The following is a 26,540-nucleotide window of genomic DNA, read 5'->3' as shown; positions in this document are numbered from 1 at the left end:
AGAGCTGGAAAGTAAAAATGCCCCCCCCCCAATAAAAGCCTACGGTGAAAAGATAAATACATAAAACAACCCACTGTGACCCTATGTCGCCTGCGAATGAGACTTGGGTAAGAAAGTATACATATGCACATATAAAAGGGGAGCAAGGTGCAAGAATAAAAATCACTTTACGGCAGACTGAGGCACAGCATGTGTATATGAAGACTACATTATCAGCGTTACAGTGACACTTCTGTGTGTGCGCATGCTCATACAGTAGAGGGCTTAAACACAGGAAGGAGAGTTGGATACATTTACTGAAATAGTAAGGAAGTCTTTATGACAGAATGGAAGTATAGCGACAGGGCACTGCGTGTGCTCACAGTAGATATAGTTGAGAGATGCAAGGCAGGGTAAAGGCGCAGTGACAAAAGTGACTGTAGAAGCAGTAAAGGGCTACATGACAGGTTGGTAGTGATGTGACAAGAACTATGTATGTGTAGCTAGTTATTGTAAAGACAGAGCTTGATATGTAGGGTTAATTCAGGAACAGCAGTCATTTTGAAGGACATAGCAGGAGGTTTGTGTCAGTGAAGTGTGTAATTGAGTATATAGTTAAAGGGATATGAAACCTAATTTTTTTTTCTTTCACGATTCAGATAGAGCAAGCAATTTTAAGCAACGTTCTAATTTACTCTTATTTTTTCGTTCTCTTGGTATCTTTATTTGAAAAGCAGGAATGTAAGCTTCAGAGCCAACCTATTTTTGGTTCAGCACCTGGGTAGAGCTTGCTGATAGTGGCTAAATGTAGCCACCAATCAGAAGGCGTTACCCAGGGTGCTGAACTGCTTTTTCAAATAAAAATACAAAAGAGAACAAAGACAATTTGATAATAGGAGTAAATTAGAAAGTTGATTAAAATTGCATGCTCTATCTGAACCATGAAAGAAAAAATTGGGTTTAATATCCCTTTAAGAAAAGAATAGCAAACCGTGTTGCAGGCCATGATAGGGTTTACCGAGAAACATTACCACTTTATACAGTGCAAGATAAAAGGCAGAACAAGAAGGTGATATTAGTTGTAAGAAAAGTAAGGAGTAGAATCGGGAGAACAGGAAAGTTATAAGATACAATGTTTTCACAGCCTGGGTCATTTAAACACATAAAACAGAGTGAAGTATGGCCTTACCCTGACAAGATAAGAGACTCCAGGACCCATGACTTTGTCGTCGGGGTGCAGCCACCCCCGGGTGGGCTTATTGACGAAGCTGCCGTGTCTGGTCCATTCATCCCCAGCCAGCTGCCCTCCTTCCACTCGGGACTTCCTCCCGCAGCTCAGCTTGTTCATATCCTGGGAGAAAACAGTAACAGTTCTTCCTAAGTCAGGACTACCACTGAGTGTGGAAGTCTCTGCTGGGTCACCAGGGCTGCCTGACTCCTTCCCTGCCCCAGAGGAGAAGCTTCGAAGGTTTAGCAGGTTAGCTGGGTTGGACAGCTTTAAATTAGCCATTTTGGGGAAAAAAGAGCAGAGGGTGGTAGGACTGTCCTCCGTTTCAGAGGACAGCTCGCCAAGGGGCAACATGGGGGCCAGAGAAGAAGAGGAGGAGGAGCTGGGCAACGACTGGGTAACCATGATTTCCACAGTGGGGGTGGAGGGTGCAGAGCCTGTTTCATCGATGGAACTAACTGATTCATTGCGCAGGTGGTTGTATCTAGTTTTGGGGAGAAGATCCATAGTGCCTGCTGGCAGCTTGCTTTCTATAGCAAAGAGAGTTCCTGTTCTCATAGTCTGGTAACAAGAATAGAAACACCAGCACAAAGAACCCTACAACCTTACTGACTTAACTGGCATCAGGTGCAGCTCTTATGTCCCAATTCAAAAATGGAAAGATAGTAAAAATGACTTCTCAAATGAAAAAAAAACAGATTTAAAATAGTTAGAATCCCTACTTACTTTACCAGCTTCTTTAACTTTTTTCTACCCAAAACCTTACAAAAGTACCCAAGCAGTCCCTCATTCATACAGATGGATAGAAGTCCACAGACGTTTCATACAACAGACAAGGAAAGAAAAAGGTACATCAAAAAGAGGCAGCTGCCGTTTCTCCCAGTGACCACACATGGCATAGCCCCCTCCTCCCCAAGATCAATAAATTGCCTGCAGCCAAATCAAGGCAGCTGAAGTGGAGGGAGCTTTGTCAGCTGAGTGGGTCAGAATGTTGTACCTCTATCCCAGCGTGCAGCTCATGTGTCCTGCAACAACTAATCACAAGCTTGTTATCTGCAGAATATTTCACAGAGGGTTGCAGAGGGCGTGTGACAGCACAGGGCTGTGTGTTCAAGACGCAAGCAGGAAGGCATAAAAAGGCAATCTAGTGCTCCCACCCAGGGGGAGGAAGCTAGAAAAAGAGAAATGTAATGATAAAAAATGTATTAGCACAGAGAGTGGTAAATGGAGGAGGATGCAAGGAAAGGGACCCCCTGCAGGATACAGGGAGGGATAGTTTGGCGCAAGGGACAGGTCAGCAGGTTGTGCAAGGTTTAACACATCCTGGAGAGATTATCAGGATCTCTTCTCACACAGGATACATTAGGAAATGGAGACCGCCCCCTCTTTGGGCTGCAAAAACTGACATTCCTCTTGAAGAGCAGAGAAGAGTAAGACAATCCATTCAAGAACAGGGAGACTTTGTGTCAGTGCCATTCTCTTCCAGCAGGTTAATGCCACATTGTATTGCCAATCAGTTCAGGTATAACACCACAGCCATAGGAACATCTGCTTGCCTGTCCTTTGCTTGCTGAAGCTCAGGCACTATGAATGGAGCTAGGAAACTGGCTGATTACCTATTCACTGGCTCCCAGGAGAAGAATCTCCTGTCCAATAGCACAAAGCATGCTGACTCACCGAGCATACTGACAGGAAGAGCAGCGAGCAGGCTGGACAACTTACGCATACATTATACCGCTCCATTTCCTCTGCCTGCAACCTGAGCCCGGCACTCTCATTAAATCCTGTTCTAATTAGATTGTATTAGCTACATTGTGATGGCTCCCTGCACAGAGCTTACAGTCTAATCATGGAAATATTCAAGGTTACCGTTTTATGTAATGACCTACTTGAGTTTAACACCTTGCATGGCACTGCAGAATGGATACTGTACACTATGCAGATTCGCTGTACACCTGTATTGTATGAAACATCTGCCCATGTCAATCATATTACCAGCATGGATAGTCAGCTGCCTTTTAAAGAATACTTCTTTAATGCAGTTATAAACAATACTTGTTTAATGTGGAGAGAGTGTGTGAGTGATCCATGTTACCCCTTGTTTCCTCCATGCACAACTATAGAGACACCCTGGGAAGCAGAAAATAACTGGGGGTGACAAGAAGGTTTCATATTTTCAGGAAACTAAGAAATATCAGGTCTGACCTTGTAAGTGGTCAAGGACAGGCCCTGCTATGCACTGGGAGTGGGTAGACAAGGGCCCTGATGAGAACCAGGAGCAGGCAGGCACAGGTCCTGACACTTACCAGGGATATGTCTGACCATAAGAAGGGTGAAAGGTAACAAAATCATTAGTGAAGTTGATAGGCAAGCCTAGCTATTAGAGAGTGTATGTCAGGCAGGTCGGATGATTGGAGAGGGTAACAAGGAAGTCTGATGTGGAGAAGTGGGTGAAAGTTAGTCCTGGTATGGGGAAATGGGGATGGGAAAATGAAAGGAGGCGACAGATGGCAATAACTTGTTGAAAAAGGTGAAATACATTTTTGACTTTGGAGGGGACTACCAGGTAGGACTGAAGAGGGGAGTGTGGTGACATGCACGCACTATGTGGAGAGGTGGGGGACAGGCAGGCCTGATATGAGTTATGACTTGACATAGGAGGGGCCAACAGGCAGAGTGCAGTCTTATGGAGAGCAGGTGGCATGAAATGGGAATTTGATAACTGGCAGGCCTAAAGAAGGGAGTGGGGTTAAAAAGCAGGCTGGACATTGGGGTTAAAGGACAGACTTGTAATAGAAAGGAGCTAACAAACAGGACTGTGGATAAGGAGATGAGAAGTGACAGACAGGACTGACATGAAAAAAGTGGTGACAGGCAAGTCTGACATGTGACAGACCTGATGTAGAGAGGTGACAGGCAGGCGTGACATGTGACAGACCTGATGTAGAGAGGTGACAGGCAGGCCTGACATGGGGATGGAGAATGTGACAGACCTGATGTAGAGAGGTGACAGGCAGGCCTGACATGGGGATGGAGAATGTGACAGACCTGATGTAGAGAGGTGACAGGCAGGCATGACATGGGGATGCAGGAGATAACAGGGCTGATGTAAAGAGGTGACAGGCAGGCCTGACATGTGACAGACCTGATGTAAAGAGGTGACAGGCAGGCCTGACATGGGGATGGAGAATGTGACAGACCTGATGTAGAGAGGTGACAGGCAGGCCTGACATGTGACAGACCTGATGTAAAGAGGTGACAGGCAGGCCTGACATGGGGATGGAGAATGTGACAGACCTGATGTAGAGAGGTTAGTGACAGGCAGGCCTGACATGGGGATGCAGGAGATAACAGGGCTGATGTAAAGAGGTGACAGGCAGGCCTGACATGGGGATGCAGGGGATAACAGACATAATGTAAAAAGATAGGTGACAGGTAAGCTTGACAAGGAGGATGACAGCCAGGCCTGATGCAGAGAGGTAGGTGAAAGGCAGTCCTGACATGGGAAAACAGGGGACAGGCATGACAAGGGGATGGTGGGCCTGATATGGAGAGATGGTGTGAACTAAATCTGGTATAAGGATAGAGGGGGTGACCAGAAGAAGTAGGTTGTCTGACCAGTGTACCAGGGAAGGGTCGTGGTGTCATGAAGTGGTGACCATGAATGTGTACTGGATACACAAGGTTGGTTAAAAGATGGCAACATGCAGAATTAACATGGGGATTTAATGACAAACAAAGCCTAACAAAGGGATAGCGCAGAGGTGAAAGCAAAGCCTGATCTGGGAAGGGCAGGGTGATGGGCAGACAGAAAGACCAGGAGAAGGGGTGACAGTAGGATAATCAATTTAACGAGAGAGGGCAGTTGGACTGCATCACTATCTGGTTAGCTGGCTGTAAAGACATTAGATCTGGCGAGTGGGAATACATGATGTATAATAGAGGGGAGATAAGAGACGTTTGGTATTGTGTGCAGTGAATATCAGGCCGAAAGCACAAGCAAAATCTATTTATGTTTCTTGCCACTCATATCCTAAATACACTGTTATGCCTCCACTCTTTTCCACTGGCTTCCTGATCTGTTGTGCTATTAATTGACCACCCAGTGTCTCCCCTGGGATCTCAAGCTTCCTGCAACCCAGCACTCCCCCCCTCACTCCTGGACAGGAGGCAGCACACAGGAAGCAGAGAGGACTCTGGAGGGATTGGAAGGAGGCAGAAGACGTAAAATCATTAACCCTTTTGTAGCCAAACAGGCAGTGCAGGAAAAAAAAAAAGTTTAATTTACCCTGTAACATTATTATCTTGCATTGCTGCTATAAACATGAATGAAACCAAAGTGTGTGCTACAGAGATCAAGACAAGAAAGAGGGGTTGCAACCTCTAAGTACTACTACAGTATATACATCAAGCTACCATTAAAGGTATCAAAGAGAAAGGCAGATACACAAGAAGGGACATGGATTAAACAAAAGCAAGAGACTGATAGAACAAAGGCAGGAGAGATGCAGTACACAATCTATAATAAGAAATAACAGAACAATGCAGAAAGAGCAGTATTACAGATACTGATAGAAAAGTACTATAAAATAGATCATGTTCCATCCATTTTATTACTACAGACAATGTTTTTACAATATTGTAGGTAACCGGATATTTACCCTGTGACTCAAATACAAGGGGAGCATGGTCACTTCACGTGACGGGAGTGCAGCCACTCTGACCCCAGCTGGCGTCAGGACAAGCAGGAAGTGCAGCCTTCCCCACCCACCCAAAGGAGAACACTAATGTGGGGTAGATAGCAGAGATCGTCTCCCAGCCTCAAAGGATGACTCTGTATTTATAAAATTTAACTATGATATGGTTAGGTCCCATGGGACATAGAAAAGTCACTGTTTGGGTATAGACCTAAAACCTATCCTGATACAGCGCACATATTGAATTATATAAACATACACTGACCCGTGTCAGTAAGCATTCAAAGCAAAACTGCAAAAAGTAAGCAGCACATGCAGCTAGCTCCATTACCAGAAATACCCCTAAGATGATTTGTCAGGTTCAGCCTATCCTACAGAACTGGCACAAAGCAGCATTTTTTCTTCAGCATGCACTATTATTTATTTTTAAAGCTCTAAGAAATTAAAGCTATACTACATAAATTTCATATTACAAAGAGGTAAAAATGATAGGGGGATACTGGGAATACCTGTACACTGTGGATTCTTTTTTGCACTTTTAAACTTTGTTGGCGTTTTATGTTTTTCAAAGATTAAAAACAGATTATTAAATTGCAAAGTGTTACCAAGAGCCCACCACCAGGATCACCACAAAATGCAAAGCATCCTCCACCAACACCACATGGTACTCAGCTTACCACATACTCCATCTCTGGAACCGTGTTCAAAAACACAAATTGGTTCTTCTAGGACCTGTATATTATCAACAAAACAAAAAAACAAAAAAAGGGTTATGAAATTTGGGTGACAGAAGGTAGGAGGGACTTGAGGTGGGTCACCTTGGGAAGGGGAGAGGGCTCTGAAGAGATGTTTACTGTACCCACTTGCTTCTAAACATAAGTAAGTCTCTGTAAAGGATATGAGTCAGAGATTCAATATATTGCCTCAACTACAACAGAAAGGCAATCAAAGATTGGGAAATAAAGCTAGGCTGAGATAACTCAATCCCCTCACAAACAAAAGAAGCACACATGTAATGATTGTGCTCTCATACACATCAACAACCTGAAGATTGTTTGAACAAGAACTATTCAATTAATACAAAACAGAAAAAAAAAAATAAGAAGACACACTCACTGACAGGGTCTACTAATACACAAAAAAAATATAATGGGAAGAACACCCACTTAATACTCTCCTCACACTAAAACTGCAGATATATTTACACAGGGATAGTCAGTACACCACTATTGCCATTCTCTCATGTCCCCAAGCCTCTACTTGCCACCAGCAAAGCATCCACGTATACACAACCAGTGCCCGATTCATATTTTTTGCCAGTGACCACATATACATAACCAATTCGGACTATACCATTACACGTATACACAACTAGTAGCCCTGCCTGATCCACATATACCCAGCCAACGCTAGATATATATACCCTCACTCACACATAACCTGACTGACAGCCAGCTGCAGATATAGACCCTTTACGCACACACAACCTGACAGCCAGCTGCACATATAGACCTTTTAAGCACACACAACCTGACAGCCAGCGGCAGATATAGACCCTCATACACATAACCCGACAGTGAGCGGCAGATATAGACCCTCATACACAAAATCCAACAGCCAGCGTCAGATATAGACCCTTTACACACACATAACCCGACAGCCAGCAGCAGATATAGCTTCTTTGTGCACACATAGCCCGACAGTCAGTGGCAGATATAGAGCCTCATACACATAGCCTGACAGCCAGCAGCAGATAGACACTTACATGCACAAACTGATGTACTTCAATGCGAGTAATGTTCAGACATGCATCTTCTGTCCCTTTCTGGCAGTCAAAGGGTTAAGGGGACAGTAAAGCCAAAACTTGCAGCCCCCTACAAATAAGTTGGACTAGCCTGCTTTAGTGAATATGTTTCATATAGAGAGGATTACATTTCTTTTTAGATGTGGAATGCAGTCTAGAAAGTTGCTCCCAACAAGGTAGAAGAGCGTGTTAAAATTCCAGGACAGATTTAAACTAAAGCTAGGTCGTTCTGATGGACCCTCCATAATTGAAAAAGTCTTCAGCTGAAAAGGAGTAAACTCTGAACCTAATATGGGGTACTGCCTGCTGTGTAGACTGGGAACTTACCTTACGCTTCTCCTCTCTCCCACACTCAATTCCTAAACACTTCCTGGTTCCCAGTACAGCGTTCCTACCCCCATCTATACAGTAGCGCGAGCCCAGACACATAGCAAATTCCTCAGCAGAAGAGAGAGAGAAAAAAAAAAGAAAAAAGAGAAGCAAAGGAAGGATTGGCTACAACTCACACTGCAAACTTGTTTTAAAGTGGTCTGGACCTGATATTTATTCCGATTGCATCTTTTACACAACAAGCAGTGAGCACATCTTTAGAGGTCACATTTTACATCGTTTGAGCTGTTTACATTTTATTTCCTGCACTTCAAGAACTGGATACTATTGCAATCTGCACAAATGTAATGCAAATCTAACAATAGACAAACCACTCACCCCTGTTAACTAAATATTTTTTTTAACTCAAGACAAACTGGAAAAAAAAAGGGAGAGGGGTAGTCAGAGCATAAGGCACGGATGGGGGATTATCAAAATGTTATTCACAGTGGTGGTGGGGTTATCAGTCAGGATGTGGGGCCTGCAAGAATTCACAATGCAAGTTGCGAGGTTGGGTGTCAGGCTGTAGGGCACGTGGCTAGGATGGTCATTATCTGTAAGGAAATGTTGGTAAAGGGCACAAATGTAAGTGAAGGCTAGTGTGTGAATTAGTTTGTGATGTATGGGTTGTAGGGGGGGTGTTGCAAGTGCTGTGTCAGGGTTGGGGCATAGGTTTGGTTACACAGGACATAAAGGCAAGAGGCCAGGGTGTGAGGATTAAATCAAAGAACAGAGAAATGAACAGCAAACCGTGTAGTACAGGATGTCAGACTGACCCTCCCATGGCACAAGAATGTCTCAGTGGAACAGGATGCTCCTAGTGTAAATGCTGCCAGGACCCCCTCCTCCGCAGATTATAAGGCTGTAACCAAACTCCCACCCAAGGGGGAAATCCGCTCACACCCAGTGAGTGAAGAGAGTAGAGGTCAGAGAAAGTTGACCTTTTGCATCAATAAGGGTTAGACAGATCAAACTTGCTACCCAAGGTCTGTACACACTACCAACTACCAATCACAAGCTGTATAAAGTGTGCAAATATTTAAAAATGGAGCAAAGAGTGTTTTTATATATTTTATTTTTCTATTTTAAATGTATTCTATATAAAAAAACAAAAAACAACCTAGCTAGCTTGTTGATCATAGGTTAGATATAAATCGGACACACCCGGGTATAAAACTTCCAGTAAAGACGAGTCACTATGTAAGCAATCAGTGGTAGTGGCCTGACAAAAAAAAAAAAACATCAATGTGATTGTGACACCTTGTGGCTATCCCAGGAAACCATGGAGCCTAAAACAGGGTACTAGACAAATGTATTTCACATTTAGAAACCAATAAGAATATTAAAAGGAACAGTCAATTGTATGCTGGTCTGTACAGCCCCAGCATACTAATGTGACACAAATTTAAATGCAGAGTGTAAAAAACGGCTGATTTTTTTTTTTTTTTTTTTTTAAACACCATGATTAGCAAGCAGCATGTGCATGTTCCTGGTGCCAGTCTAGGAGTTCAAATCAGAGCAAAATTAGTAGATCTGCTTCATACCATTCAGAGATTAAATACACTCTAAGATTGGAACCTTGGTGTTAGTGTTTTATTAAAAAAAAAAAAAAAAAAATAAGGATTATTGACGGCTCGTTAAAGGGATACTAAACCCCAATTTTTTCCTCTCATGATTCAGATGGAACATGCAATTTTAAGTAACTTTCTAATTTACTCCTTTTATAATGTTTTCTTCTTTCTCTTGCTATACTTATTTAAAAAGCAGGAATGTAAAGCTCAGGAGCCGGCACATTTTTGGGCTAAATGTAGCCACCAATAAGCAAGCACTATCCAGCGTGCTGAACCTAAAATGGGACGGCTCCTAAGATTTACATTCCTGCTTTTTAAATGAAGATAGCAAGAGAAGGAGAGAAAAAAATTGATAATAGGAGTAAATTAGAAAGTTGCTTAAATCGCATGCTCTAACAGAACCATGAAACAAAAAAAAAATCTTGGTTTGGTATCCCTTTAAGAAGCCAGACTTATTTCTTTTTGTTTAAGGATCTGAAGGCTAAGATACAGATATCTCCACTTACCACTGTACACCTTTAACATGCATTGTATCTGGTGCAGAATCAAATTGCTATTAACAAAATAATGGATTTTAAAATAGTCTGGATTAGTTGTATAATTACATCTGTAAAATGGGAGAGCTCATGGGACATAAACAACATCATATGTCATTTAGGCAATATTTACAGTTCATGCTACAGCTTATACATGCAGCACAACGCTCATTTTAGATCATTTTTAATACTTCTGTATAAATAGTAGCATCAGAAAAATAGGACAGTACTGTAATCCAGAAGATAATAATAGTTTTTATTTGGTTTAAATAGACTTATTTGCATTTTAGAACACAAACACAGGCGGATAAGATATTGGGGTAGATTTATTAAATGTTGAGTGGACACTATTCGCTACAGCGAATCACGTCCTTTCGACATCACTAAAAGCAGACAGCCTACACTGTCCGCAACTATCATTGTGCAAGCATTTCTGGTGAAATGCTTGTGCAATGCTGCCCACTGGTGGCCAATCAGCTGCTAGCAGGGGCTGCCAATCATCCCAATTGAATCAGATCGGGATGATTTCAATCTGCTACCTATAAGGTTAAGGAGCAGAGGTCTTAGGACAGCTGCTTCTTAACTTCCATTTCAGGGATGGGCCTCCGAAGCAGCATCCGCTGATTAATAAATGGAGTCCTGTGACTTATCTTATGTGTATGTTGTATATACAGCTCTGGAAAAAGAAAAAAAAATATTGTCATTTAAGAGATTAGCAGAAAATGGCAACTGGTCAAAATAACAAAAAGATGCAGCGTTTTCAGTCCTGGAATAATGCAAAGAAAACAAGTTCATGTTCATCTTTAAACAACACAATACTAATGTTTCAACTTAGCAAGAGTTCAGAAATCAATATTTGGTGGAATAACCCTGATTTTCAATCACAGCTTTCATGCGTCTTGCCATGCTCTACACCAGTCTTTCACATTGCTGTTGGGCGACTTAATGGTACTCCTGGCACAAAAACTCAAGCAGCTCTGCTTTGTTTGATGGCTTGTGACCATCCATCTCCCTCTTGATCACATTCTAGAGGTTTTAAATGGGGTTCAGGTCTGGAGACCGGGCTGGCCATGAAACAGTCTTAATCTGGTTGCCTCCATCGACACCTTGATTGGCCTGGCTGTGTGGCATGTAGCATTGTCCTGCTGGAAAAAACAATCCTCAGAGTTGGGGAACATTATCAGAGCAAAAGGAAGCAAGTGGCTTAATTTATGCTTCCTTCACAAAGATAAATCTGCCCAATTCCAGGTCATCTTCTCTGATAAATCCAATTTTCAGCTTTTCCCAACACCTGGTCATCTAATGGTTAGAGGGAGACCTGGAGAGATCAACAAGCCACAGTGTGGTCTACAAGCCACAGTGTCTCGCATCCACTGCGAACTTTGGTGGAGAATAGGTGATGATCTGAGGGTGTTTTAGCGAGGCTGGAATAAGGCAGATTTACCTTTGTGAATCTAGCTACAAGTAAGGTCTTGGTTGCAGATGAAAAATCAGGGTTTTCCCCCCAAATATCGATTTCTGAACTCTTGCTAAGTTAATACAATAGCATTGTTTAAAAAAAGAATATGAACTTGTTTTCTTTGCATTATTCCAGGTCTGACACTGCATCTTTTTTATTTTGACCAGTCATTTTCTGCAAGTAAATCCTCTGACAATATCTTTTTTTAAATTTGAGAAATGTTGACAGTAGTATAAACAATAAAACCAAAACATTCATGTTACTCAAAACGCATACCTATAAATAGTAAACCCAGATAAACTGATCATTTTGCAGTGTTTCCAGAGTTGGACATATCATCTTTGGTTCAATTTTTGGGGTTCTGATGCTTTTAACCCCTTAACACAGCATACCATATACGGCACGTGTCTAAGGAGTTTTTATCCCAGTAATAGTGCAGGTTTCACCACCAGTGGCGAGGCGCGCTATTACTGCTAGCCTGGCGCCAGGAGGAATTTGGCTACAGCGTGGTGGTGTCACTGGTGGTGAGACACGCACTAATGAACCACTTACATTAAAAACATCAACCATCACATAGGGTGTGACAGAAACTTCTGGGAGAGCATAACATTATGAATGGATTAATTGGAATTAATTAACAAAAACAAAAAAAAATGAATATTAGATCCATGAATAATACAGCCTCTTGCTATATAATTAAAAATGAACCTATATTTCAGGATGAATAACCTTTAGATTATAATGTATTTTAAAAAGAAAAGAGAAAAATCCTATTTAAATAAAAATAATCTGATTTTTATCCACCCTACTCAAAATTTAGAGGATGCAATTTTAAACAAATTTGCAATTTACTTCTAGTATCTAATTGGCTTAATTCTCTTTGTTATCTTTTGTTGAGGAGCATCAGGAGCTAGCTGCTGATAGGTAGCTGCACATATAAGCCTCTTGTCATTGGCTCACCTAATGTGTTAATCAATGTTAGTGATTTCCAAATTCAGTCTTCAGGACTCTTAACAGGCCAAGTATTTATTATATTTTGAAAAGGGACATGAACCACTTTCCAATTTGCTTATATTATCACATTTGTTTTGTTTCTCTGCTATTTTGTTCTGAAGAGATATCTAGATAGGTAGCATGCACATGCTTGGTGCATGAAAGGAAACAGTGCTGCCATCTAGTGCTCTTGCTAATGTACAACTTTCTTGCAAAACTGCTGCCATTTAGTATTGCAGACACGTGCACACTTTTGAGTTTAACCACCTGCTTTTCAACAAAGGATAACTAAAAAACAGACAATTCGATATTAGAAGTAAAATGGAAAGTTGTTTAAAATGGTATGTTCTATCTGAAAGACAAAATGTGAGGTTTTATGTCGCTTTACCTAGAGCACAGTTGAAATAATCAGCTCACACATCATATAATGAATATCTGGCCTGTAAGGGTCCTGAGGACTGGAGTTAAGAAACACTGATCTAGGTCCCAGTAGTGCATAGCTTCTCTTTCAAAAGGATACGAAGAAAACTAAGCAAATGTAATAAAATAATTAAATTGGAAAGTTGTTAGAAATTGTATGTTCTATCTGAATCGTGAAATAAAAAAGCGGTTTGTTCCAATGTTTTAAAGGCAGCTAAATTCTACAAATTCAATGCAAGCTAAACATGATGGGAAATGTAGTTCCAAGAATCCAGAACTACCCTGCAGCTTAAGAGGCCAGCACTGTTTGGGAAGGTTAGTGCCCCTGTAAATTAACGCACAGTATCTTAGTTTTTTATTTTCTATTCTTGGGTCCCGACACACATGTGGTTCCTAAATTTTGGACATTTGTTTTATAATATACAATAGTATATATATATATATATATATATATATATATATATATATATATATATACACATATACATATACATACACACACACACACACACACACACACAAGGTGGATATAAAAAGTCTACACACCCCTGTTAAAATGTCAGGTTTCTGTGAAATAAAAAAATGAGACAAAGATAAATCATCTTTAGAACTTTTTCCACCTTTAATGTGACCTATAAACTGTACAACTCAATTGAAAAACAAACTGAAATCTTTTAGGTAAAGGGAAATAAAAATCTAAAATAATATGGTTGCATAAGTGTGAACACCCTTTTATAACTGGGGATGTAGCTGTATTTAGAATTAAGCAATCACATTCAAAATCATGTTAAATAGGAGTCAGTACACACCTGTCATCATTTAACCCCTTAATGACAACAGTACTTTTCCATTTTCTGTCCGTTTGTGACAAAGGCTATTTTTACATTTTTGCGGTGTTTGTGTTTAGCTGTAATTTTCCTCTTACTCATTTACTGTACCCACACATATTATATACCGTTTTTCTCGCCATTAAATGGACTTTCTAAAGATAGCATTATTTTCATCATATATTCTAATTTACTATAAAAAATATATAAAATATAAGGAAAAAATTGAAAAAAAAAACACTTTTTTTTTAACTTTTAGCCCCAAAATCTTTTACACGTCTGCAACCACCAAAAAACACCCATGCTAAATAGTTTCTAAATTTTGTCCTGAGTTTAGAAATACCCAATGTTTACATGTTCTTTGTTTTTTTTGCAGGTTATAGGGCCATAAATACAAGTAACACTTTGCTATTTCCAAACCACTTTTTTTCAAAATTAGTGCTAGTTACATTGGGACACTGATATCTTTCAGAAATCTCTGAATATCCCTTGACATGTATATATTTTTTTTAAAAGACATCCAAAAGTATTGATTTAGGCCCATTTTGGTATATTTCATGCCACCATTTCACCTCCAAATACGATCAAATACAAAAAAATCGTTCACTTTTTCACAAATTTTTTCACAAACTTTCGGTTTCTCACTGAAATTGTTTACAAACAGCTTGTGCAATTATAGCAAAAATGGTTGTAAATGCTTCTCTGGCATCCCCTTTGTTCAGAAATAGCAGACATATATGACTTTGGCGTTGCTTTTTGGTAATTAGAAGGCCGCTAAATGCCACTGCGCACATACGTGTATTATGCCCAGCAGTGAAGGGGTTAATTAGGGAGCATGTAGGGAGCTTTTTGGGGTAATTTTAGCTTTAGTGTAGTGTAGTAAACAACCCAAAGTATTGATCTAGGCACATTTTCGTATATTTCATGCCACCATTTCACCGCCAAATACGTTCAAATAATTTTTTTTTTTACATTTTTCTCAATTTTTGGTTTCTTGCTGAAATTATTTACAAACAGCTTGTGCAATTATGGCACAAATGGTTGTAAATGCTTCTCTGGGATCCCCTTTGTTCAGAAATAGCAGACATATATGGCTTTGGCGTTGCTTTTTGGTAATTAGAAGGTCACTAAATTCCGCTGTGCATCACACGTGTATTATGGCTAGCAGTAAAGGGGTTAATTAGGTAGCTTGTAGGGAGCTTGAAGGGTTAATTTTAGCTTTAGTGTAGAGATCAGCCTCCCACCTGAAACATCAGACCCCCTGATCCCTCCCAAACAGCTCTCTTCCCTCCCCACCCCACAATTGTTCCCGCCATCTTAAGTACTGGCAGAAAGTCTGCCAGTACTAAAATAAAAAGGTATATTTGGTTTTTTTTTGTTTTTTATAGCATATTTACATATGAATCCCCCCTTAGCCCCCAACCTCACAGATCCCCCATCAAACAGTTCTCTAACCCTCCCCCTCTAACTTAATGGGCACCATTCTTGGGTACTGGCAGCTGTCTGCCAGTACCCAGTTTATTAAAAAAAAATATGCTTTTATTATTTTTTGACCTTTTTTGCCATTTTCTGTAGTGTAACTCCCCCCCCCCGCCTCCCAGAACCCTTCGATCGTTTATTACATTAAAATCCCCCCTTTTCTCCCAATTTTTAAATAAATTTTTCTGTAGTGTAGCAGTTCCCACCCGCTCCCGCCCTGTGCACGCGCCCGCCCACCGCCCACGTCCGTGCGCGCACCCGGACACTGCTGCCTCCGATCCCGCCCCCCTCCACATCACAGACCCTTGGCAGGCCGCCCACCCACCTCCCTGACTTGCTCCCACCAACGACGCTCCGGTGCAGAGAGGGCCACAGAGTGGCTCTCTCTGCATCGGAGGCTTGTAAAGGGGTATTGCAGGATGCCTCCATATCGAGGCATCACTGCAATACCCTCAGAGCTGCTGGAAGCGATTGCAATCGCTTCCAGCACTCTGTTAGACAACTGACGTACCAGGTACGTCTATTGTCATTAACTGCTTGTTAATGCATGACGTACCTGGTACGTCAGTTGTCATTAAGGGGTTAAAGTGCCTCTGATTAACCCCAAATAAAGTTCAGCTGTTCTAGTAGGTCTTTCCTGACATTTTCTTAATCACATCCTACAGCAAAAGAAATGGTCTGCAGAGAGCTTCTAAAGCATCAGAAGGATCTCAATGTTAAAAAGGTATCAGTCAGGAGAAGGGTACAAAATAATTTCCAAGGCATTAGATATACCATGGAACACAGTGAAGACAGTCATCATCAAGTAAAGAAAATATGGTGAAACAGTGACATTACCAAGAACTGGATGTCGCTCCAAAATTGATGAAAAGACGAGAAGAAAACTGGTCTGGGAGAATGCCAAGAGGCCTACAGCAACATTAAAGGAGCTGCAGGAATATCTGGCAAGCACTGGCTGTGTGGTACATGTGACAACAATCGCCTGTATTCTTCATATGTCTGGACTATGGGGTAGACGGCAAGACGAAAGCCTTTTCTTACAAAGAAAACCATCCAAGCCCAGCTAAATTTTGCAAAAACACATCTGAAGTTTCCCAAAAGCATGTTGCAAAAGTTGTTCTGGTCTGATGAAACCAAAGTTGAACTTTTTGGCCATAATTCCAAAAGATATGTTTGGCGCAAAAACAACACTGCATATCACCAAAAGACCACCATACCCACAGTCAGCATCATGCTTTGGGGCTGTTTTTCTTCAGCTGGAACTGGGGCCTTAAAGGGACAGTCTAGGCCAAAATAAACTTTCATGATTCAGATAGAGCATGTAATTTTAAACAATTTTCCAATTTACTTTCATCACCGATTTTGCTTTGTTCTCTTGGTATTCTTAGTTGAAAGCTTAACCTAGAAGGTTCATATGCTAATTTCTTAGACCTTGAAGGCCACCTCTTTTCAGAATGCATTTTAACAGTTTTTCACCACTAGAGGGTGTTAGTTCACGTATTTCATATAGATAACACTGTGCACGTGACGTTATCTGGGAGCAGGCACTGATTGGCTAGACTGCAAGTCTGTCAAAAGAACTGAAAAAAGGGGCAGTTTGCAGAGGCTTAGATACAAGATAATCACAGAGGTTAAAAGGTATATTATTATAACTGTGTTGGTTATGCAAAACTGGGGAATGGGTAATAAAGGGATTATCTTTCTTTTAAAACAATAAAAATTCTGGTGCAGACTGTCCCTTTAATCAAGATAGAGGGAATAATGAACACTTCCAAATACCAGTCAATATTGGCACAAAACCTTCAGGCTTCTGCTAGAAAGCTGAACATGAAGAGGAACTTCATCTTTCAGCATGACAACGACCCAAAGCATACATCCAAATCAACAAAGGAATGGCTTCACCAGAAGAAGATTAAAATTTTGGGATAGCCCAGCCAGAGCCCAGACCTGAATCCAATTCAAAATCTGTGGGGTGATCTGAAGAGTGCTGTGCACAGGAGATGCCCTCGCAATCTGACAGATTTGGAGTGTTTTTGCAAAGAAGAGTGGGCAAATCTTGCAAAGTCAAGATGTGCCATGCTGAAAAACTCATACCCAAAAAGACTGAGTGCTGTAATAAAATCAAAAGGTACTTCAATAAAGTATTAGTTTAAGGGTGTTCACACTTATGCCACCATATTATTTTATTTTTTTTTTTATTTCCTTTTACCTAAAAGATTTCGGTTTGTTTTTCAATTGAGTTGTACAGTTTATAGGTCACATTAAAAAGGTGGAAAAAAATTCTGAAATGATTTATCTTTGTCTCATTTTTTTTACATCACAGAAACCTGACATTTTAACAGGGGTGTGTAGACTTTTTATATCCAGTGTATATTATAAATATATATATTAGTTGGTTTGCAATTGCACAAGTATTAGCGTATTGCTTGCTATTGCTGATTATATGTACTGTATAAATACATGTGTAAGGCTTTGTCCTGTTATTGATATACAGTCCTTAGCACTTTTTATTTTTTTATGTTTTATAAATTGTGATAATATGTACCAGATTCAACCTTTAAAAGTATATATTCGTTATTTTTAGAGCGGACTAGATATTTCCCCTAACCTTATAGCTGGTTATTTACCATTGCATATAGATATTCAAGATATTTTTATGTTAGAATGAGGTCAAGGGTTACTTTATTGAGAGGCCCCTTGCCAAGGTAGAAAACACTTAGCATTGGTGAAGAGCTAACACAGATAAATATCCCACTTTGGTGAAATTGGCCAAAACCCTACTTATACACCTCAACAGCCTCTTCTCTGCTGCAGGAAATATAGCTTCATATAGATTCAGATAAAGCATGCAATTTTAAGCAACTTTCTAATTTAATTCTATTATTAATTCTTCGTTCTCTTGGTATCTTTATTCGAAAAATCAGGAATGTAAGCTTTGGATTGTGCTTGCTTATTGGTGGCTACATTTAGCCACCAATCAGCAAGCAGTACCCAGGTGCTGAACCAAAAATGGGCCTGCTCCTAAGCTTTACATTCCTTCTTTTCAAATAAAGATAGTAAGACAAGAAAAAATGAGAATAATAAATTAGAAAGAAAAATTGCATGCTCTATATGAATCATGAAAGAAAAAATGTGGGTTTAGGGTCCCTTTAAGACCAGAAAAAGTTTGGATTGCAGAATATTCGTGTCTTGAAAGGGACATAAACAAGTTGGTATAGACAAAATATGTACTTTTATTACTTTATGTAACTAATTTGGCTTATTTTGGAAAAAAAGGAAATTTATGCTTACCTGATAAATTTATTTCTTTTACGATATGACGAGTCCATGGATTTCATCCTTACGTATGGGATTACGCCTCCTGTTTAGCAGGAAGTGGCAAAGAGCACCACAGCAGAGCTGTATATATATATATATATATATATATATATATATATATATATATATATCTCCTCCCTTCCCTCCCCCTCCAGTCATTCGACCGAAGTTAGGAAGAGAAAGGAAAAGCCAAAAGGTGCAGAGGTGACTGAAGTTTAACAAAATAAATACCTGTCTTAGAAATTACAGGGTGGGCCGTGGACTTGTCATATCGTAAAAGAAATAAATTTATCAGGTAAGCATAAATTTCCTTTTCTTTTACAAGATATGACGAGTCCACGGATTTCATCCTTACTTATGGGATACAATACCAAAGCTATAGGACACTGATGAAAGGGAGGGACAAGACAGGAACCTAAACGGAAGGCACCACTGCTTGAAGAACCTTTCTCCCAAAAACAGCCTCAGACGAGGCAAAAGTATCAAATTTGTACAATTTGGAAAAAGTGTGAAGAGACGACCAAGTTGCAGCCTTGCAAATCTGTTCAACAGAAGCATCGTTTTTAAATGCCCATGAGGAAGCCACAGCCCTAGTAGAATGAGCCGTAATTCTTTCAGGAGGCTGCTGTCCAGCAGTCTCATATGCCAGACAGATGATACTCTTCAGCCAAAAAGAAAGAGGTAGCCATAGCTTTCTGACCCCTACGCTTTCCAGAAAAAACAACAAATAAATGAAGATGTTTGACGAAAATCCGTAGTCGCCTGCAAGTAAAACTTCAAGGCACGGACCACGTCCAAGTTATGCAACAGACGCTCCTTCTTAGAAGAAGGATTAGGACATAATGAAGGAACAAACATTTCCTGATTAATATTCTTATTAGAAACAACCTTAGGAAGGAAACCAGGTTTGGTACGTAAAACCACCTTATCAGAATGGAAGATAAGATAAGGCGAGTCACATTGTAACGCTGAAAGCTCAGAAATTCTACGAGCAGAAGAAAGAGCAACCAAAAATAAAACCTTCCAAGATAACAACTTAATATCTATGGAATGCATGGGTTCAAACGGAACCCCTTGAAGAACATTAAGAACTAAATTCAAACTCCAGGCTGGAGCAATTGGTCTAAACACAGGCTTAATTCTGGAGAGAGCCTGACAAAAAGACTGAACGTCTGGAACATCTGCAGAGATTTGTCCCTTTAAGGAACTTGCTGATAACCCTTTCTCCAATCCTTCTTGGAGAAAAGACAGAATTCTGGGAATCCTAACTCTACTCCATGAGTAGCCCTTGGATTCGCACCAATAAAGATATTTACGCCATATCTTATGGTAGATCTTTCTAGCAACAGGCTTACGTGCCTGAATCAAAGTATCAATGACCGGGTCAGAGAACCCCCGCTTAGATAAAATCAAGCGTTCAATCACCAAGCAGTCAGTTGCAGAGAAACTAGATTTGGGTGTTGGATGGGTCCCTGAATTAGAAGGTCCTGCCTCAATGGAAGCTTCCACGGCGACAGAGAGGACATGTCCACTAGATCGGCATACTAAGTCCTGCAAGGCCACGCAGGTGCTATTAGAATTACTGAAGCCCTCTCCTGTTTGATCCGAGCAATCACCCGGAGAAGGAGAGCAAACGGTGGAAACACATGAGCTAGGTTGAACGACCAAGACACTGCCAAGGCATCTATCAGTGCGGCCTTAGGATCCCTTAACCTGGATCCGTATCTTGGGAGCTTGGCATTCTGACGAGACGCCATCAGATATAATTCCTGTCTGCCCCATCTGAGAATCAGGGTGGCAAAGACCTCCGGATGGAGTTCCCACTCCCCCAGATGAAACGTCTGTCTGCTTAAAAAGTCTGCTTCCCAGTTGTCCACTCCTGGGATGTAGATTGCTGACAGATAACAAGAGTGAGCCTCTGCCCACCGAATTATCTTGGATACTTCTGTCATCGCTAAGGAACTCCTTGTTCCTCCCTGATGATGTTGTCCGACTGAAAACGGATGAATTTGGCCGAAGCCAACTGAGGCCAAGCCTGAAGCGCATTGAATATTGCTCTCAATGCCAGAATATTGATTGGAAGAAGAGACTCTGACCGAGTCCACACACCCTGAGGCTTCAGGGAATTCCAGACTGCACCCCAACCTAGTAGGCTGGCGTCCATTGTCACTATCACCCATGACGGTCTGCGGAAGCACGTCCCTTGGGACAGATGATCCGGCGACAACCACCAAAGAAGAGAGTCTCTTGTCTCCTGATCCAGATCTATCTGAGGAGACAAATTTGCATAATCTCCATTACACTGCCTGAGCATGCTCAGCTGTAGCAGTCTGAGATGAAAACGAGCAAATGGATTGATGTCCATTGCCGCCACCATCAATCCTATTACAGCCATGCACTGAGCCACTGATGGCCGAGGATTGGACTGAAGGGCTCGGCATGTATTCAGAATCTTTAACTTTCTGACCTCTGTCAAGAAAATTTTCATGGATATTATTTATTTATAAAATATTTTACCAGGAAGGATACATTGAGATTTCTCTCGTTTTCAAGTATGTCCTGGATATGGAATCCATCAGAGTTCCCAAGAAGGGAACCCTTGTCTCTGGAATTAGTGAACTCTTTTCTAGATTCACCTTCCACCCGTGAGTCCTCAGAAAGGACAGAACCATGTCTGTATGAGACTGTCAAGACGGTAAGACGCCTGGATCAGAATATCGTATAGATAAGGCATCACTGCAATACCCTGCGGCCTGAGAACCGCCAGAAGGGACCCTAGAACCTTCGTGAAGATCCTGGGTGCTGTGGCCAACCCGAAGGAAAGAGCCACGAACTGAAAAGGTTTGTCCAGGAAGGCAAACCTTAGGAACTGATGATGATCCTTGTGGATAGGAATATGAAGGTATGCATCCTTCAAGTCCACGGTAGTCATATATGGACCCTCCTGGATCAATGGTAGAATTTTTTGAATAGTCTCCATCTTGAAGGATGGGACTCTGAGAAACTTGTTTAGACTCTTGAGATCTAAAATGGGTCTGAACTTTCCCTCTTTTTTGGGAACCACGAAAAGATTTGAGTAAAACCCCTGCCCCTGTTCCAGTATTGGAACGGAACGAATTACTCCCATAGTAGAGAGGTCCCTTACACACCGCGTAAGAACGCCTCTCTTTTTATATGGTCTACAGACAATCGTGAAAGAAGAAACCTCCCTCTTGGGAGCGAATTTTTGAATTCCAGTTGATACCCTTGGGACACGATTTCCAGTGTCCAGGAGTCCTGAACATCTCTTACCCAAGCCTGGGCAAAAAGAGAAAGTCTGCCCCCTACTAGATCCGGTCCCGGATCGGGGGCCACTCCTTCATGCTGTCTTTGGAGCAGCAGTGGGTTTCTTGGGTTGTTTACCTTTGTTCCAAGCCTGGTTGGGTCCCCAGACAGTCTTGGCTTGCGCAAAATTCCCTTCCTGTTTAGCGGAAGAAGAAGCGGGGACTCCTTTGAAGTTCCGAAAGGAACGAAAATTATTTTGTTTACCTCTCAGTTAAGCTGCTTTATCCTGAGGTAGGAGATGACCCTTACCTCCCGTAATGTCAGAAATAATTTCTTTCAAGTCAGGCCCGAATAGGGTTTTCCCTTTGAAAGGAACAGCCAAAAGCTTTGACTTAGATGACACATCAGCAGACCAAGACTTTAACCATAACGCTCTGCGCGCTAAAATGGCAAATCCGGCATTCTTAGCCGCCCGCTTGGCAATCTGAAAGGCGGCGTCAGTAATAAAAGAATTAGCCAGTTTAAGCGCCTTAATTCTATCAAGAATTTCCTCTAAAAGGAGTCTCAGTCTTAAGAGACTCTTCTAAGGCGTCAAACCAGAAAGCCACCGCAGTGGTAACTGGTACAATGCAGGCTGTCGGTTGTAAAAGGAAACCCTGATGAATAGACCCTCCAATTTCTTATACATAGGGTCTTTGAAAGAACAACTGTCCTCAATAGGAATAGTTGTATGCTTAGCCAGGGTAGATATAGATCCCTCCACCTTAGGGACTGTTTGCCAAGAGTCCAGAATAGTGTCAGATATGGGATACATTTTCTTAAAATTAGGAGAAGGTGAGAACGGGATACCCGGTTTTTCCCATTCCCGTGAAATAATGTCAGAGATTCTCTTAGGAACCGGAAAAACATCAGAGTAAGTAGGCACCTCTAAGTATTTGTCCATCTTACACAATTTCTCTGGTGGTACCACAATAGAGGCACCTCCAGAAGAAACAGGCGGAGGTGTTCAAGCTTAAATCTAAAGGACATGACGTCCGAGTCCGTCTGAGGCAACACATTTCCCGAATCAGAAAGTTCCCCCTCAGACAGAAGTTCCCTGACCCCCAAATCAGATCCCTGTGAGGGTACATCGGAAATAGCCAACAAAGCATCAGAGGTCGCAGTATTCAAATTGACTTCTGTCCTGCTGCATTTGCCCTGTAACACTGGCAACTTAGATAAAACCTCTGTAAGGGTAGATGACATAACTGCAGCCATATCCTGCAGAGTAAATGAAGAAAACGTGGCTGAAGAACCCGACGTCGCTTGGGTGGGCGTTAGAGGTTGTGACGCATGGGGAGAAAGTAGCGGCATACCCTGACTCTCAGCAGACTGAGAAGCATCCTTAGACACACTTTCCTTAAAGAAAATCTGCCCTTTATATTGTAAGGCCCTTTCAGTACAGGAGGGACAAAAAGTAAGAGGGGGTTCCACAATGGCATCTAAACACAAAGAACAAGTAGTTTCCTCAAGTTCAGACATGTTAAACAGACTAGCACTAGCAATAATAGTCGTTCTTTAGTTGAAACATTGAGCTCTGAAGTCAATTTACATAGACAAAATATCTGTACTCCCCGTCTCTCTCTCTCTCTCCTCTGTGTCTGTCTGTCCCCCCTGTCTCTCTCTCCCCTGTGTCTCTCCCCTCTGTCCCACTCCCTCTCCTTATGTGTCATTCTCCGCCATGGTCTCTTTCTCTCTCTTCCTCCCCCTCTGACTCTTTCATCCCTTATGTGTCTCTCTAACCCTCTGTGTGATTGTGTCTCTTTCTCTCTAACCCTCTGCGTCTCTCTCTCTCCCTATCCCCCCCGTCTCTCTCTCCCTTTCCCCCCCGTCTCTCTCTCCCCACAAGTATTTGTCTGTGTTTTGGTCTACCTTTTATTTATTTAATGAATTAGTGGTGCCATCTGAGGATGTGGCTTTATTTAAAGGGGTGGGGTCAAGCGCCCCACCATCTTTAAATTTCACCAGCTGCCACTGGATCAAGACATTTTTATATTTACTGAATAATGAAGGAATCTATAAACATAATTTGCAGCATTAAAGTAAAAAGTATGTTTTAAACATATTTTAATGGGCCTGGATTTCTAGATCTCATAATCAGAGCAAGCATTTTGTTATCTGGCAAGAGTTTCTGTTACAATCCTTTAGACTAAAATCAGATGTTTACTAAGTTGACCCGTTTTCCAAGACACCATTTAAAGGGACATGAAACCCATATGTTTTCTTTGAGGATTTAGAAATCCCATGCAATTTTAAATAACTTTCCAATTTACATCTAATATCTAATTTTCTTCATTCTTTGTATATCCTTTGTTGAAAATCATATATAAATATGCTCAGTAGCTGCTGATTGGTGGCTGCATATAGATACCTCATGCGATTGACTCACCCATGTGCATTGCTATTTCTTCAACAAAGGATATCTAAAGAATGAAGGCGTATCCTAGCCACTGCCTCACCAGCCTCTGACGTCACCACACGTCACTGATATATAGCTATGTATATAGAGTATCCTCGGAAATCAATAAGGTGATCTGAAGTCACACATGCAGCATAAACATTTGGTTGTTTGACACACAGATAAAGAGTCTACATTATCATTTTGCTGTGTGTGTCAGTAAGGGTATCTGTTAGTCAAAAGCCTAATTTCTATCTAGTAGACAAAAGTTACGGTAATTTTCTGCAAAGTTTAATTCATTACATATATAAAACATCATACAGTATTAAGGTAATTTATATAGATAACAAAAGTGGCGACACTCGCCAGGCTCTTAAGTGGATCACTCTGACACACATAGTACAGTATACACATACAATACATTCAGTAAAACTCTGGTACTTTTTGTGACAGAACCATTTGGGTAACAAGGTGTCTGGTATAGAAAATGACAGACCAGGATTACATTATATAACCAGGGTATACATCTAAATCTTTATTTTTTTTTAAATGCATAAAGGAATGTTTAATTCTGCAAATTTGTATCATGCATACAAAACAGTACTAACAAAATGTGATAGAAGATCATTCTTTTTTTTTAATGAAAAAAAGATAAAACCACAAAATATTTTCTTCCATGATTCAGATACAGCAAACAATTAAAAAAATACTTATATTATTGTAAAGTTGTTCAAAATTGCATTATCTGGTTTAGTAAGGTTTAATTTCAACATTAATATTCATTTAAAGGGACACTAAACACAATTTTTTTCTTTCATGATTCAGATAGAGCATGGAATTTTAAGCATCTTTCTAATGTACTCCTATTATCAAATTTTCTTTGATTTTTTTTCTATCTTTATTTAAAAATCTGGAATGTGATGCATTATAAAATAAGTTGTCTACCGCGTAGGAACGTGTCTATCACGTCACTTCCGGTGACATGAATCAGCTGCTTGAGGTTGTGGCGCTCACTGTGCATGCCCATAGGAATGTGGTGGACACATTCCTATGGTAGACAACTTATTTTAGAACACCGGCCCATTTTTGGTGAGAACCTGGGTTATGCTTGCTTATAGGTGGGTAAATGTAAGCCATCAATAAGCAAGTGCTTTCCATGGTGCTGAACCTAAAATGGGCTGGCTGCTAAGATTTACATTGCTGCTTTTAAAATAAAGATAACAAGAGAACAAAGAAAAAAAATGATAATAGGAATAAATTAGAAAGTTGCTTAAAATGTCATGCTCTATCTAAAGCATGAAAGAAAAAATGTGGGTTCAGTGTCCCTTTAAAGCTGTTCTTATTTTGGGATAAAATTGCAGGTCTGTGCATTGCTGGGACAGAAGCTCATTGGCTGATAAGTCTCCTGAAATTCTATTGGTAGCCACTGACATGCCCCACAAGCATAACAACTAAAACTGTTTATTTTTCAGCACAGGAACTTCTGTAAAACATATTAGAACATGTTAAAATAATTGTAGTCCTGTTGGATATTATGTTTACAAATAACAGGGCAGTGCTGGATCCCGGAGTAAAATATGTGTATAAAAGTTAGTTTGTAAAACAAAGGAGTCTGATGTGATCATGGCTCTACCTAAGCAAAGATTGCATCCCTACAAATATTACACATTAAAAGAAATGAGCTATTGAGAGATAACACTCTTCTTGAATGAGTATAATATATATATATATATATATATATATATATATATATGTATGTGTATGTATGAACACTGTCTCGTAATCATGCAAACAGTAGTGATCAAAGTAGCTGTCATGTTTAGTTCTATATCGGGAAAGCAGGACACACTGACGGCAGCTGTCCTAAACTCCAGGTACACATAACGAGCTGTCAATCTTTGCTAATTACAATCTTGTCAATAAAATAAACATTAAAAACCGTACTCACCAGTGCAGCATGTGCATGAGATGGTGTGCCCGAGACTCTGTTCTGCCGTAATGTAAACTTTCCGTAGTTTTATTTCTCCTCCCCACAGGGGACAAAACTTTCGCTCTACTTCCGGCTCCGCCGAGCTGTCGCATCACGGAGGGTGGGGACGTGACGTCAGAAATGACTAGACACCTCCATATTGGATGTGGTTGCGTCTAATAACGTATTC

General features: G+C 40.8%; 1 protein-coding gene across 4 annotated transcripts in view; it reads right to left on the bottom strand.

The window, feature by feature from the left end:
- Window positions 1-26,461, bottom strand: part of SHC1 (SHC adaptor protein 1) — an 80,407-nt gene extending 53,946 nt beyond the window's left edge. The window contains exons 1-3 of one of the 4 annotated variants that reach the window (XM_053703605.1): window positions 26,330-26,455; window positions 6,582-6,636; window positions 1,169-1,330 (exon numbers count right to left, since the gene is read on the bottom strand). In XM_053703605.1, the coding sequence (XP_053559580.1) occupies window positions 1,169-1,330; window positions 6,582-6,593 (174 nt within the window). In that variant the 5' untranslated portion in view covers window positions 6,594-6,636; window positions 26,330-26,455. Of the gene's footprint in view, window positions 1-1,168; window positions 1,780-6,581; window positions 6,637-7,669; window positions 7,767-26,329 lie in introns of those variants that run through there. The other 3 variants (XM_053703614.1, XM_053703624.1, XM_053703597.1) reach the window with 3 other exon arrangements.
- Between the last annotated feature and the right edge of the window lie 79 nt (window positions 26,462-26,540).

This window comes from Bombina bombina, chromosome 1 (genome assembly GCF_027579735.1).
Source record: "Bombina bombina isolate aBomBom1 chromosome 1, aBomBom1.pri, whole genome shotgun sequence".
Taxonomy (NCBI): Eukaryota; Metazoa; Chordata; class Amphibia; order Anura; family Bombinatoridae; genus Bombina; species Bombina bombina.
Note: the sequence above shows the minus strand (reverse complement) of the source record. Positions and strands in the feature narration are given on the sequence as shown.